This window comes from Osmia lignaria, chromosome 14 (genome assembly GCF_051020975.1).
Source record: "Osmia lignaria lignaria isolate PbOS001 chromosome 14, iyOsmLign1, whole genome shotgun sequence".
NCBI classification, from domain to species: domain Eukaryota; kingdom Metazoa; phylum Arthropoda; class Insecta; order Hymenoptera; family Megachilidae; genus Osmia; species Osmia lignaria.
Window position 1 is genome coordinate 4,201,905 of NC_135045.1, and position 14,616 is coordinate 4,216,520.

General features: G+C 42.8%; 3 protein-coding genes across 3 annotated transcripts in view; 2 read left to right on the forward strand and 1 right to left on the reverse strand.

The window, feature by feature from the left end:
• The window catches only part of ATP7 (copper-transporting ATPase 1), a 47,738-nt gene extending 39,166 nt beyond the window's left edge, over positions 1–8,572 (forward strand). Inside the window, exon 17 of the transcript XR_013063478.1 lies at positions 8,492–8,572. The gene's annotated coding sequence lies outside the window, so the exon portion shown is untranslated. The remainder of the gene's footprint in view (positions 1–8,491) is intronic.
• Positions 8,573–11,219: 2,647 nt separating this feature from the next.
• On the forward strand, positions 11,220–12,252 carry LOC117607453 (uncharacterized). Its single transcript, XM_076692257.1, has 3 exons — positions 11,220–11,292; positions 11,800–11,931; positions 11,995–12,252. Exons 1-3 carry the CDS (start codon positions 11,235–11,237, stop codon positions 12,021–12,023), a joined length of 219 nt encoding a protein of 72 aa, XP_076548372.1. The 5' UTR covers positions 11,220–11,234; the 3' UTR covers positions 12,024–12,252.
• Positions 12,253–12,366: 114 nt separating this feature from the next.
• Positions 12,367–14,616, reverse strand: rept (RuvB-like helicase 2 rept). The gene is made up of 7 exons (XM_034331136.2): positions 14,572–14,616; positions 14,096–14,209; positions 13,593–14,027; positions 13,091–13,523; positions 12,768–13,036; positions 12,581–12,686; positions 12,367–12,508 (listed from the first exon to the last, which is right to left on the reverse strand). Exons 1-7 carry the CDS (start codon positions 14,575–14,577, stop codon positions 12,483–12,485), a joined length of 1,389 nt encoding a protein of 462 aa, XP_034187027.1. The 5' UTR covers positions 14,578–14,616; the 3' UTR covers positions 12,367–12,482.

Below are 14,616 nucleotides of genomic sequence, written 5' to 3' on the forward strand. Positions count from 1 at the left end.
GATGACCCGTGTCAAACGATTTCCCTCTACGTGTTCGGCATCTTAGATTCTAAAAATTTTACAAAAATTTCTTTTCCGCGAGCTGAGCTTGAATCATAAACCTTATATCTCGGTATGATATCCAATCAAATCCCGTGGCGGGCAAGTAGAATGGATTAAAGTAAACAGGTAGAAGGTTCAAGTTTCTTCATGCAAATCTCTTAGGAAGATAAGGTTGTTTTCTAGGCCACTATCGACTGTTGCGATCGAAGTAAACCCCGAAGTTACATCAACGCGATGCATTATTCATGATCGAATCGGACAGGGTTAAGTCACAGACAGTTTGGTCGGTTGGATGCTGATTAATCATTTAGCCGATTAATTATTAACGAAAGCGTGTATAGCACTCGCTGCTTTCCACCTGCTCGAATATGCACACCCTGCGTGCCCCTCTGCATTCTAATTATCGTTGAACAACTTGGCGATCGCGTGAAGCAACTTGATTCGATCGCCTCATTAGAGACCGAATAATTTTACCAAAAAAAAAATCAAAAATTATTTCTTCTACTTGATTGTAAATGTTTCCTTTGAACCAGGAAGCTCGAAAAGGGTGATTCCTAAAACTTTCCTTCGGAACGATTCCCTGTAGGATGTTTTTACGGTGGCCACTTTTACCCCCCACGAGATGGACATCCGCAACAACTTTCTCGCGAGTCCTCGGTCAGCGATCCGTTCAGGGTGAATGAAAAAAGGGTATTCCAGTTACCTTTCGAACGATGACATTTATGTGTAACGAAATTTTCATCAGGTACGCGAAACGTCCGCTCAGAGTTGGAGGAGTTAACGAGTTAAACGCTGTTGAACCGGTGTAAAAAGTGAAGAAACGTAAAGGTAAAGGTAAAAGCGTAAGGAAAAGAAGAAGTAGCATTTAGGGTTGGCACTTTTCTCGATGAGACGTGCATATAAATATGCAAGGAAAATTACCCTGAGCGTTATGGCTGGAGCGAGGATAGCTCGGTTGTAGAGGGGTACGAATGCAATATAGATCGAGGACTGGAGGGTAGCGGAAGGGCAGAGGGAAGGCGAAAGAGAGGGAGGACAGTCGGATGGGACAAAGAGGAGGGTGCAGAGCGAGGATCGATAGGTATATAGAGGCAGATAGGAACACAGGAAGCGTCTGACACCGGAAAGCTCCTGGGGGATGGCTTCTTACCATCTAGTTCTGACCGACTGACAACCTGCTTCTTTTTCCATTTCTCTTTTGTAAATCTTCCATCCCCGTAGCGAACTCGATTCCTATTTTTATAGATTCAACGGTGTATCTACTATGTGCCAAACGAGAAATCGACACGACTGTTTCTTTTATGCGATCGTAAAACGAATTTTATGTCGACTAAGGTTTGAACGAACACTCTGGAAGTTCGAAGATTTCCAGAGTTTGAATTGTTTCTTTTTTTTTTTGGGAATCAATAAATTGGAGAGAAGGGTCAATTCTTTCACGTATTTATACTTCATCAAATAGAATCATCGTAAAGCCACAATACGATAGACTCTTGCCGATACCTCGTCAATTAATAATCAGCGAGGTTCGGTTGATCGACTCGAAATTATTACAGATTAAAACCGCGTACCAGAATCGATCGATGCCAAATCGAGGCGTAAAAGAGGCGAAATTGTTTCATTTGTCAAAATACAGTTTTTAACAGGTCCGCCGATAAAAGCTATTCGAATCCATCGGTCCAGGTAGAAACGAAACGAACAATCGACCGATTAAAATGAACTGCCATTTCGTTCGCTCGTAAATTCCTCCTCGTTCGGCATAAAATACCGTTAAAAAAAGAAAAACAAACGACATGCAGCGAAGTCGTTGACGTTTCTTTCTGACGCGTCCGGGAAAATCCGCGACAGACGAAGGACAATTAATATCGAAAAGGAGGAAAATTCGCGAATACGTCTGCAAAGAGCACCGGTGGAGTTCGGTTAATTGTACACGCGTAAATTAACGGGTCTTTGCCTTTGATCTGTCGCGAAACGGTCGGATGAAAAGGGTTGGAAACGGGACGATCGGAATTTCCTTGCTCGGCTACGCTCTGTTCGGTGGAATTTTAACGTCAGGTACTTGTTAGTTATTTGGTCGCGACACGGGCGAGGGGTACGAAATAAACCAATAAACCTTCCTTCCGGTCCCGACAGTTCGGGCCACCAAGGATTAATTGCCTTTTCCGGAGTTTCGGTACTGTCTTCCGCAGTTAATCGCTATAAATACGCTTCGGTTAATAAATCGTCCGAAATTATATCGAACAGAAAAATCCCCGTTAGCCTTTAAAGAAGACGGTCGAAAAGGCATTATTCTTTGGCATTCGTCCGGCGCGTAAATCGTGGAACGCGTCTAAGTGAGATACACGGGGGAGACGTTGCGATGCAGGCAGGAATTAAATCTCCGGGGTTTAAAGGTCGATGCACCCTCCGCAGACTGCACTCGGGCCTCGCGCAAACACGGCTGCAGGTGTATCCGTACCGTGTCCGGCTCTGCCTCCGTGTTTACATTATTCCGGCAGAGATACGCTCATTGAAGTCTCTGTACGCGCTATTCATTTGTATCATTCGTGTTCGCTCGCTCCATCCAGCCCTCTATCCATCCCTTATTACAAACTGTTCCTCTGCTCCGACTAGTTAGCGTCAGAGTAAGGGATATATCGTTCATCCCCGTCCAGATCGACCGATATGCCTGTTGCTCGAAATGAAAGATACGCGATAACCATTCGCCTCTGTCTCCGGTGCTTTTGCTTTAATTTCGTCGAAAATCAAGCCACGTAACGCTGAAAACCAACCAGACGAGCTTCATCGACGTCGCAAGATTTTCTTTTCTTTTTCTTTTTTTCGAAACGATAGCAACGCAACGTGTTGCGCTAAAAGGTAGAATCGACGGTTGGTTGCGTTCCGCTCGTATCGTACACGGAACGAGTAAACAAAGTTGAAAGTTGGCACTTGGCCTGAGCCTATTCACCGTACACCGCAGACGACACGGTCGTTCGTACACGGCGCACCACTTGCATCCGACTAGAGAACGGCTACCGGAAGCTGAATGCAGTCTGAAGCATCCTGCACCGTGGCGAGTCCTCGGAACGAGCATTGTTTGCCCCGCAATGCATACTGCCTCCTGCTGTCTGCCAGAATCTAATAACACTCATCGATCCGCCTGCGCTCGTCTAGGTTTAAATAAGGTTATTAACCCTTTCGCTGTTCTATGGATAAAAATTAAAATTTAGAGAAATTTTCAAACTTTCCTCTTTGCACCATCTTGTCTTTTATCGCTAGAAATCGTATCAAATTGCCATTGAACGAGATATTTCCGGCAGTTGGCAAGTTGATTCGCGGCCAAGAAATATCGAACGGTGAGATTCCGGGGAAAGTTTTTTCATTCGGAAGGTATTGCAGCCGGGGTATCGCTCGAAAGTAGAGGCGGCTGTATTTTACGAGTCGGACCGTCCATATTCGCGGGAAAGTTCTTAAGTGGGGATGGTAATAGGTAAAAAGGGAGGCGTAAAGTGTTAACACAGGGCAGAACAGCAGCAGACACTTGAAACAGCCCTCTTCTTATTCGTTGCCAACCTTCTTTCACCTTTCTTTCTTTTCCCTCCAGCCTCTTTGATGCTCTCTTCTCATCGGCTTTTTGCTTGTCCATCCGTTTTCTTCGCCGTTCCTCAAACTTCTATTACCTTTACATTTTTCCTAATATCTCCTCCTCGAGAGCAAAGGGCGTTTCTCTTCTTTTTCTTTTTCTTCAAAGGTTAAGCCACTCTTTACGCCCTCGAAAGATCTTCGTCAAAGAGAAACGTTCGTCTAGACGTCTGTGAAAATAAGATCATTTTCTTCTTAACCTTCCCTTTATTTCGTTTATCGTTCGATCGTTCCGTAACCACGATCTTTTTATAAAATTTACACGTTTCGATGTCGTTTATATTCCATTACATCGCGTGTCCCATGCGTCTGGACGCTCGAGAGCGATGGTACACGCGGCGAAATGAAATGCAACGTGAGCTTGACGTTGCAAAGTCGATGTTGCCGCGGTAGTTTGATTTATGCAGCCGTAAATGCGATCTCTATTAAATGTGTATTCCGTACATAGAGCCTGGGGCGTGGTAAATCACGAGGGTCTGTTAGCCAGCTCCCACGGGGCACAATACACAAGCCGGCTCCTTTAAGTACGAACTTCGACACGGAGCATTGCCATCAAGAGTTTATAAATAAATTACCACCGTGATTTCACTTAGAATAATGGGGGTCGAGCCTTTGTAAAGTCCTTCTTCCTCTTCTCTCTTTCGAAGCGAACTTCAGTAATTATCGAGATTACACTGATTACTCTAAAGACAGAGAATTTAATGATTTAAAAGTAGAACGAAATACCATTTGCGTTGCATTAATTTAAAGCTCGAAGTAGAAAATGGTTGGGGATACAAAGAGTTAAGGAAACGCGTGGAAAAGTAACGATCAAACGCGTTTCCTTTGGACGCCGGCGGTAATCACGCTCGTTTTGCAATAACTTGATAATTAGAGGCGTGCGAGCGTAACAAGCGGGGAATGCACGGATGAAAAATACGAGCACTTCAGATGAAAGTAATTTAGTACGTTCTACATTCCGGTGTCTCGCATCTGCCACCGTGAAACCACCCTTCTTCCTTTTCTCCCTTTCGCTCCTTTCTGACACGTCTTACCGAGTAAAAAAAAAAAAAATAGTCGCTTGAAAAGATTTAAACACGGTTTCGAAACTTGCTTCTAGCTGGAAGTAGAATATCGAGTCGGTTTGAGCTTGGAATTTTCGTATCTTCTTTCATTTTTGAAATAAATCACAGACGTTTGAGGGACGCTGTTATCGAGAGAATCCATAGAGTTCGAAGAGAGAGAAAGAGGTGGCTTTTGATTCGAATCTTGGCCCGTTGCTTCGAACGAGGGTGTCAAGGAGTAAGGAGAGAGAGAGAGAGAGTTTTCGAGAGCAGAATCGGCTGGAGCAGCGTCGCGTCGAGCCGTTGACGAGTCACCGCAAAAAAAGAAGGGAAGAAATAAGGGAGGAGGAGGAGGTTTGCCGCGATAGCCCTAACACGAACGCACGAGACCTCGGGGAAATCCTAATATTTTAACCACTGGCGAGGAATGAAAGGAGCCGGGTGAGCATGAAAAGGGAAAAAGGGGTGCGCGAATCATCCCTGCGTACCCTTAAACCCTACTGGATAAGGGTGGAAGCTGCAAGGTGGGTGGAACTGTATACCCGTTGCGGTACCCCGAGGGAAGTACTTGCAATTAACGCGGTAAGACTCGGCTCTTGCAAGGGGTAGTACACCCTTCTTACCGCCACCCATTTCTCTCTCTCTCTCTCTCTTTCTCTTCGATTTTCCCTCGTCGTCATTTGTGTACCTTTCTCCTCTGTTCTCCATCTCCACCTATCCACGTCTCTCTCTTCCGTTCCCCTCCGTTTCGTCGCGTTCATCCTTGTCGAAATGTCCGCCAACCCCAACGAGTGTGGCGGTCGGGAACGGTCGTGAGGGACGCCGGAACCGGTATGTTCGGTTATTTGTCAGGGATACGCGTAATCGCGCGCACGCGTGTTACACGCTGATGCCTGCCAGTGAATATCTCTCCCTCGTTCCCTTGATTTGCACGAGCGTTGCACCGATTTTAACACCGCCATCCCGTGTCTTTCCTGTTTACTCTGTTATCTACTTTAGTCCGTTTCCCACCGTCGACGTATTCAACTTGCATTTCCATATACTTTCCTCTTGGTCCTTTTGTTGCATGCTCGTAAGCCCACTTAGGTACAGTCGGAACGAAGCATCGAGCGGGTGTAACAGGGCGAGACGGAAGCGGAAACAAGGTAGATAGGAGGGTCGATAGGTTGATTTGCCAGTGGCACGCGGAACCGCTGGTTGCTTTCACCTTTATCGATGATCATCCTACGGCGAGCCCTTCGCGAAGCCATTTTCATCGTGAAACGAGCCGGACCAACGGAAGATACATCGAAGAAATATGAGCTATGCGGAGATCGTTCGACAGCCTCATTTTTCTATCATTTTCCCCACTTGCCCTCGTTCCGATCCCTGACTTCCAATACTCCTGTGTTTTCTATTAGAGAACGCTCTAGATACACAAGAGTGAACGAACCTTCCCTCGGAAACTTTTTAATACCATTCAAACTTGCTTTCCGATAAATCACGATCGGAAACTAAGTCGGTTCCGAAACGGAAACGAGTCAGCGTCAGCATCTGGGATATCCCTGGTCGGACCAGAATCATTTGGTGATTGAACTTAGGAAGAAGGAATCTGTCGACTGGTAGGGAACCTTAATTGCTTAAAATAATTCACTAGCTTGAAACTCTCCGGTATTGATTCATCGAATATCGTATCCGGTATTCGGGAAGATCGCTCGACAGCCGTCAAACGGAATTGACGTGTACCGTTTCGATGGACGGGCAGACCTTTTCACGGGGGATCCAGATAGAAGAGACACGCCTCAGCGTCCACGACGAATGCTAATTGCAAGAAATTCCTCGATAGTCGCCAGACAAATTTGCATCCTTTCGCCTGGAAATTATTCTCCGCGAATATCATTCCCTATACTTGGCGAGATATTCTAAATACAAAATTCTCTTCCTTCCACTGCGTTAAATCGAGATTTTCGAAGATCCCAATCAGGATAGCAGAACATGAAAACTGTTTCCCGTCTGGAAATGCTGGATCCCGAGGTCCGAAAATTTTCAGCTAGCGAATCGTTCATTAATCACGGGGTTGTCGGAAAGCACGGAAGCAACGAGCGAACATAGACAGGGAGAATAGAAAACTTCTCCCGTATCCCGGAAATGCGGCTTAGTCACCGGGCTGTCCATTGTGCTTCACTGAGTGCACACTCGTGTAAAATCCGGATATCCAGATATCTCCTGCACCCTTCTGAATGTTACGTTTCCAAGCCTCCTTTTCATCGAGAAAGAAAGAAATTTCGAAATAACCTGATCAATCGATTACGTGAAAATTTCGACTAGATTCCTTGTTTCGAAGCTGCTCCGACGAGGCGACAGTTTCACGGACCATTTGCCTGCTCGTTTAGGCCGGATTCCTGTCACGTGCACCTTTCTGATCCGCTGCTGACACCGGCGGGAAGAGGGTGGAAGGAATAATTTCGCCTGTCGTATATTCTAGATACACGAAACGGCTAGATTATAGCTGGCACCAGACGGATGTGTCAACGTGCACGCCTCGCAAGCCTATTTCAGCCATTGTCCTTTCAATTTTCGACTCCCATCCGAGTGCGGATCTTAATCGCAGCCAACAGCAGACAGAGAGAACCTCGCCTTCTGTTTTCTAAAAGATAACATTGATAAAGTTTGTAAGATAATCTCGAGACGTTTCTCCTCTGGGAACGTACATTCTTTCTTTCTCCTCGGAAATCATCTAATACAGGGTTCACCAACCTTTTTGAGAAACGGGCCGGATTGAAATTCTTAAAGACACGAAGGATGTGACAAAGTGGGTAGGGCAACATTGGGACAACGTGAGAGACAAGGAAATCTTATAACTTATACCAAATCACAATAGAACAATAGAAGAATCGTTGCCGTGTGTTCGCAAGTAAATCATAAATTTTTATAAAATAAATATTTCTTCGCAGGGTCGAATGAAATTGTTTGAAGGGCCAGATCTGAACCGCGAGCCGTAGTTTGGTGACCGCTGATCTAATATAAAAGGATTTTCTAGATTCCTTTTTAAAGAATCCTCCCTTCAGCGATTTTCAGTCTAAGCACGTCGTAGGTAAAGGGTTAACGCCCTATCTACCAGCCTCCTCCTCGCTCGTTCACGGCGGAAGGAAAAAGAAAATCGTCGGTGAATATCCCAATCGTGTGGGAGATTCGTGTGAAACGCGAGAATCGCGCGCGATATCGCCGTGAAAAACGCATTGTTCGAAGCGCGGAGCGGGAGGAAAAGCTGGCGCTAGAAAGAAAGCGACCGGAGAAGATGGAGAGGAAAAGGGAAGCGGACGATACAGCGTTAATTACGAGGCTGGTTGAATCGGTAGTCGGCAGGCGTGACAGGAACGACCTGGCTGCCTGTCCAACAATGGAAACTGGGTTAAAAAGTGAAAGGATCGAGAGAGATTGGAGGAGGGAACGACCGTGGCTTCTATTCGGCTTTGCTATTCGCTATTCACGCGACGCGATGTCGGGCCTCGTGGATGCCGCAGGCCACGCCAGCCTTTTCCTATTTCCCTTCTCTCTGCCTTTTCTCCCTTTCTTTTCAACCCTTGTCTCGCAGAGTGGCACAAGTTTGACGCGTGATTTCTACCTTTACACCGCCCAGACACAATTCGTCACTTTGAAAAGCAATCGGAGAAATTGTATCGTTGCGGTTCGATTCCTTTGAAATTGAAAGGATTCGTTGAATGGCATTAATTACAATTATTTTAATTTGTTTCTCTGCCACTCCTCGCCACTTATTTCCTATAACGCAAGGAAAATTTCCTTTCCAGATGGAAAATGCAAGGGAAAGTCAAGGTATTGCTCAAGTTTGACTACAAGCCAGCGGAGAGTGGCGATTCTTCGTTGTTTATCCCCAGCTTTCCCCACTCGTGGCAAGTGTTTTCACCTCTTTAGTCTTTGCGCGGCGTAGTGCCGGTCCAAACATCGCCGAGCGAAGCAACGTCGCGCGCGAACTTCATTCTCTTCGATCGGTGCATTTCGTTTTGCAAAAAAATTATTGTTTCTCGCGCGAAATCATGTCAGGTGTTTCGAGGATCCTTTTGGTTTGTTTCCTCGCGATGATCGCGATGACACACGCGAAACCCACGATTTACAAGAGAAATCAGGATAACGTGTTCGAACCAGGTGAGTCAATATTTCAGGATTTTCATTCGCGCCTTTTTAATCGAAGTTTGATTAAACGGATGTTGATTTAGATTTTGTTATAACTTAATTACTGACTTAGCGACCGATTGCAACGAATGGAGCTACTTTGAATCTCCTTTCGATTTCCTCAAAAATCGAAAGTCTTAATTTCTCTTTCTCCGATCTCAACGGAGATCGAGGTCTTGGTCGGGCAGGAACATCTCAGACCTACAAAAACTTTCACTTTAATTGTTGCCTCGGCAGATCGATACACTCCACTTCTTTCTCTCCTATTGATATCTTTGTAATACCTCATTTAATTACTAATCGAACGACGTAGATAGCAACTTGGAACGGCTTAGGTAATCGCTAAGGATTCTTCTAACACGTGAACCTCGATAAACAGGTGTAGCCTATGATCTAACTGCCGATGACTAATTCGTGCAACACCGATGGCACGTTAATTTCTCGAGCCATGTTTGTCCTGTTACTCAGACCGGGCCGAGGATGAATGGAAAGTTGACGGACAAATGTATTTCGTTACGTTACAGAATCCGATTGTTCGATAATTCAAAGTGGAGGACGCGTTTCGTCGTTGACCAAATAAAGAGCGATCTCGAAAAGTCGGAATTTCCTTGAGTTTGACAGGTGAGAATAACGGAACGGTGACGTCAGTTGGCGAACAGCGTGGGCTTCGATTATAACCAGGCCATCAGGATACCATCAAAGTAGATCGCTTATTCTTCTGATCTCTATAAACACGTGTGTCTCCTCCCTTGTTGATCCTTTCTCTCCAGGATACTCTTATCGCCTGGTTCACCATATTTATCAAAACAAAAGTTGTATTTCTGGATTTAATTTTGAAATAGATTCAGAAGCCTTGATTAAATTAACAGGTACAGGAAGCAAGGAAGATCAGAAATATACGTTCGGAATGAGCAGGGCTTGTATTTCGAGGGACGGGTTAAGAAAGCTAATTCCATTGAGTTATTAGGTCGTTAGGCGAATCGAGTTATCGGGCGATTAGTAACTTCGAGTTATTGGATTATTAGTAACATTAAGTTATCGACTCCTTAATAGCCCTGAGATGTTGCTTCGCTATTAACACTTTGAGCACCACGTTACCCATATATGGGTAAAGCTTGAATTTCAATAGGAATTCATCACTCATATTATTAGAAATTCTTTGCAAATACTTGTATTAGATACTTGAAATTGTGGATAAAAATATAATGAATTTTCAATGGTTTTAGCGTGGCAGTCAAAGTGTTAATATTAAAATTCCATCAGAGAATTGAAACACTACTAATTTCTGAGTAATTAACGTCTCTATACATCAAAGCTAATTATTATTCCAAGCACACAGTGAAATTATAATATTAATCGATCTCAAGGATAAAATGTAGAAAATAAAAATTTCGAAGCGGCTATTCGTCAGACCATTAGCACGGCAATCTCAATTCCCCTCTCTGCCATTCTAATTTATGCAATAACGTTAAAAAAAGAAATGACAAACTGCCGCAGCAAACACTTTAAAGATGTTGCGTTCGGTTCACGCGAGCCGCCTCGCGCCTTCTAATTTTCCACTTTGCCTCCGCGACCAGACGAAGATTAATAAACCCATTCCCTCCGTTCTCAGAGCCACTTCGTACCTCGACTATGCACCAATGGGATATCTTATCCCGTCGCGAACAGTCGGAAAAGCAAATTTCTAGATCCTCTTTCCTGAGCTCGAACGAATCGTCCTTGACTATCCTTACGCGATTAAAGACGAACGGAAAGGAGATCTAAGGCGATTGCAACAATGTTACGGCAAGTGCAATCGTCACGCGAATCAGCGATTCGAAAGGATATACTCGTGCTGCACTGTGATAGTGGAAACGCAGAGGGACATCTGAAAGATATTCGCGTCGATTGTTGCCCTTTCTACTTTGCAAAACACCGTGATTGCTTAACGAAACTTAGCGACGACTTGGAACTTGTTCCGAGTTTGAACAACACGGAAGTTCAACCCCGTAATGGCAGAGTTTGGTCAATCTAAGCTCTTACAATAGGATTTTAATTAAATTTAATATATTTCCTGTATTATTAACTTTCCGTTTATTAAGACACGTAACGATCAGAGACCTATCGATCGGTTTTCTGTCAATAACCGCGGCATCGAGGAGTTTAAAAGGGTATTAATAAGCTTTCAAGGAGGGTACTCTGTTTGTTTGGCAAATACTATAATTGGCTTTGATGTAGAAATATCCGAAACATGTAAATATTCCGTACTCCACAAAACGACTGATACGACTTAAAAAAGAATGAATGAAAAAAAGAATATATTTTGTAATTTTAATATATTCTTTGATCAGTTGCATAAGCTGTTTTGGGACACTCTCTACAATGTTGCATAAAGGAAGACTGGGTGGTATGCTTAATTGGATCGACGAGTCTAAAACTGGTATACCTAAAACCTTCCCTCCTGTTCGATATAAAAAAGAAAAAAAAAAGAAACTAAAATGTGTTCGCCTTGCGTAACGCTAGCTGAAAACCTTTCAAATACCATGTTTATTGTATTCATTTCTGTTTGAAAATGACTAATTTAAATAGAATCTGGTATATAACAGATTCTCAAAACTTTCAGCGTTGACTCGGTAAAGGTACCTGAGAATCACTGCGCATACCAAGCTGTATCGGTTCTGCGACTTGCTAGCTGGTATGATAATTAATCCGCGTAAATACCACTCGATACGGTTCAGTGTGGCATTCCAGCTGACGGAATAGTTGCGCGATCCAAAACCTTCTAATACCTTCACCGTATACGTGCTCTGACCTTTCGATTTTCCGCCGTCAATTCGTGATTCTTCTTTGCTGCATTTCTAACGTTACGTACTCCGCATACAGTTTTTCTAATTTCCAAAGAATTCCACCGATTACACAGGTGTGTAAAATGCTTCCTTTGTTTCAGTGATGGTACCAGTTTCATCCACGGTAATTCCTCTGCCGGTGTACAAAGTGGAATACGGTTTGGGATTCATATCGAAAGACAAGAAGGCCCAGTCGTCGTTCAAGCCAGAGGGTGGACTAAAATTGATAACGAGTAAGCAGAATGGACACCGATCGATTAAGCAGCAATCGTTGACGTTTGTAAATTTTGTTACAGTTAAGAAGAACCAAGAGAAGAAAACGTAAGGTAAATGGTAACGCATGCGAGTTACCAGCTGACCTCTCCTCGAGTCCATCGCGATAAACTTTTTCGTGGCGGGTTTAAAAGTCTATCGTCGACGATGCAATGGAAATTCGTTGGTGTTGTACAGCAACGTGCGATTGTAACTGTAATTTTGCATCTCATGCAGTAACGGAAACTTCACGCCAAAAATTAATTTACCTCTACGATTAATGTTAGTTATATATATTTTTTTTTTGTAAATTTATTCACAGTTATAACAGATGAACATAAAATCAAAAGTTTTTAAACCAAATCGTAGCAAGTATAAAAACAGAATTTGTTAAGTTTTTGTATTTAACTTGAAATATAACCATCGTTTCTGATATCACGTTCACATGCTCTTGATACTGGGATCCCGGCTGATGAAGTAAAGAATCACGAACACTTAACATAAGGTTGTAACGTGTATAATTTATTTGTAGTTACGATATTTCCATCGCTTCATCCGCTGGAACATGAAAAGATTCCATAAAGAAATATGACTAATATAACATAACTTTTATTTGCCGGAGTTACTTACGTATTTCATTGAACAGGAAGTCGTCTTGGTATTCTTTGAGAAACTGCGTTGACCTATTTTCATCGAGAAACAGTGAATAAACACGCTTTACGTCATCTATATTAACCTGAAAAGAAATGTTAACAAGTTACGTGAACTGTTTTCGTGATTGTTCAAGGATACAAGGTAAATTTGATGAAGAAATTACTTCGGTACTTTTTCTTCGTCTACTGACGAGAGAAGCGGTGGTAATTAATTGAATCGCGTATCTTAACGACGTTTCTAAGGCTATTCTAGTAAGAACTGTTAAAGCATCGTCTGCCATTTCGCAATCTTCTTCTTCGCATCTTATCTTCAAGATTTCCTTCAATTCCTTTTCCTGATACGGACTCGTAGGGACAATAATCATACGATCCAACAAGTCTATTGGAATACCATGAGGACTTTTGTAATTTGTTCCCCTGATTCTTGTTATACCTGCAACATCCGGCAATTAATCTTGAGTGAATTAAAATGAAGCAAAGTGAATACCTCTATTCGTAGCCATAATCACGACAGGTGCCATTTCGTTCTCGAGCGCACGGTTTAGGAACGAGAAGCATTCGATATCGAGCATGTGAACCTCGTCGATGAACAAAACACCCGGAACGATTTCCGCTTTTCCTTCTTCCCGCCATTCGGCAACTTTGGCGTTTATTTGATCTCGTACTTCCGATTTAATCTCTCCTGTATCACCAGAGAATAACGCCAGAAATCCGTGAGTCCTACTGTTTATAACGTCGACTTCGTGCAACGTTACTGTGTGTACAACTTCTTTGCGTTTTTGTAACTCTCCCTCGGGACATTGTACAAAACGCGTTTGCGAGCCAGTTGCATCGTAGTCCCGAGCTCTGGTAAAGGATCGACCCAGTCTATTGATTTTTCCTGTGGCTTTGTCGATCGTTATTACGTCACCGGCTTGTACCTGAGGTAAAGAAATATTTTACAAGCAGTTCAACGATACGAACCTAAGGAAAAATCAAAGGAAACATACTTTTTCTTTCATTAAGCTGTCAATCATTTTATTTCCCAGATCATAGATAGTTTCCATTTCTGTTGTTTTCAGCGTTAGTTTACCAACTTTAGCACCAACGCCTGTGGCAGGCCTATCAACTTGAATTTCAACCACTTCACCCTCTATAATTTCTGTCTCTTCCTTGATTCTAACACCGATAGATTTTCTAATGGCTTGAGTCAGAGCTTCAGTTTTACTCATCTCTAAGGAATATATCTCAGAACCTGCCATTGAGGTAAACGGAGTATCTATTCCTAAAGCTTGGGCCATTCCCATAGCAATGGCAGTCTTTCCAGTGCCAGGTTGACCTGCCAACAGTATAGTACGTCCTGCTATCTTACCATCCTTAATCATTTCCAAGACAACACCGGCAGCCCGGCGTGCCATCAGCTGACCAACCATACCCTGTGACACCTAAGAGATCACATTCAATTAATGTAGGAAATAATAAAATGATAACAAGTAATAACAAAATATATTACATGACGGGGTTCTAAGCTATCATCTAACCCTAAGCCTCTAATATGGGAATGTGCTCCAATTCTTTCTATCCTAGTGATTTCACGGACTTCTTGTACTTTTGCAGCTGCAACAGCCTGAAATAAAAACATTAGTATAGTACAATAACATCTTACATTCAGTATGTAATTCACATAGAAATAGATCAAACTCATAGTTGCCATAACAACCTGCCTCATATGCATTGCACAGAGGTGAGAAAAAATTTTACAACATATATTAAGATTATGTTATAGTTTTCATTATAATACATAATTAAATAAAATAACGCACTTAATAAATATTTAGACATTTAAAAATATATATCCACTGCATGTAGGTTAACCGGTAAAAATTTAGAAGTATTTTGTCGACGAACGCGTTACCATCAATTACAGTATTAAAGGCTGTAAATTCTTAAACAATTATAATTTTCAATAAATCATAATCAAATATTTACCGCCATATTTATTGTTTCTCCACGTGTTTTTCTGTAAAAAGTCAA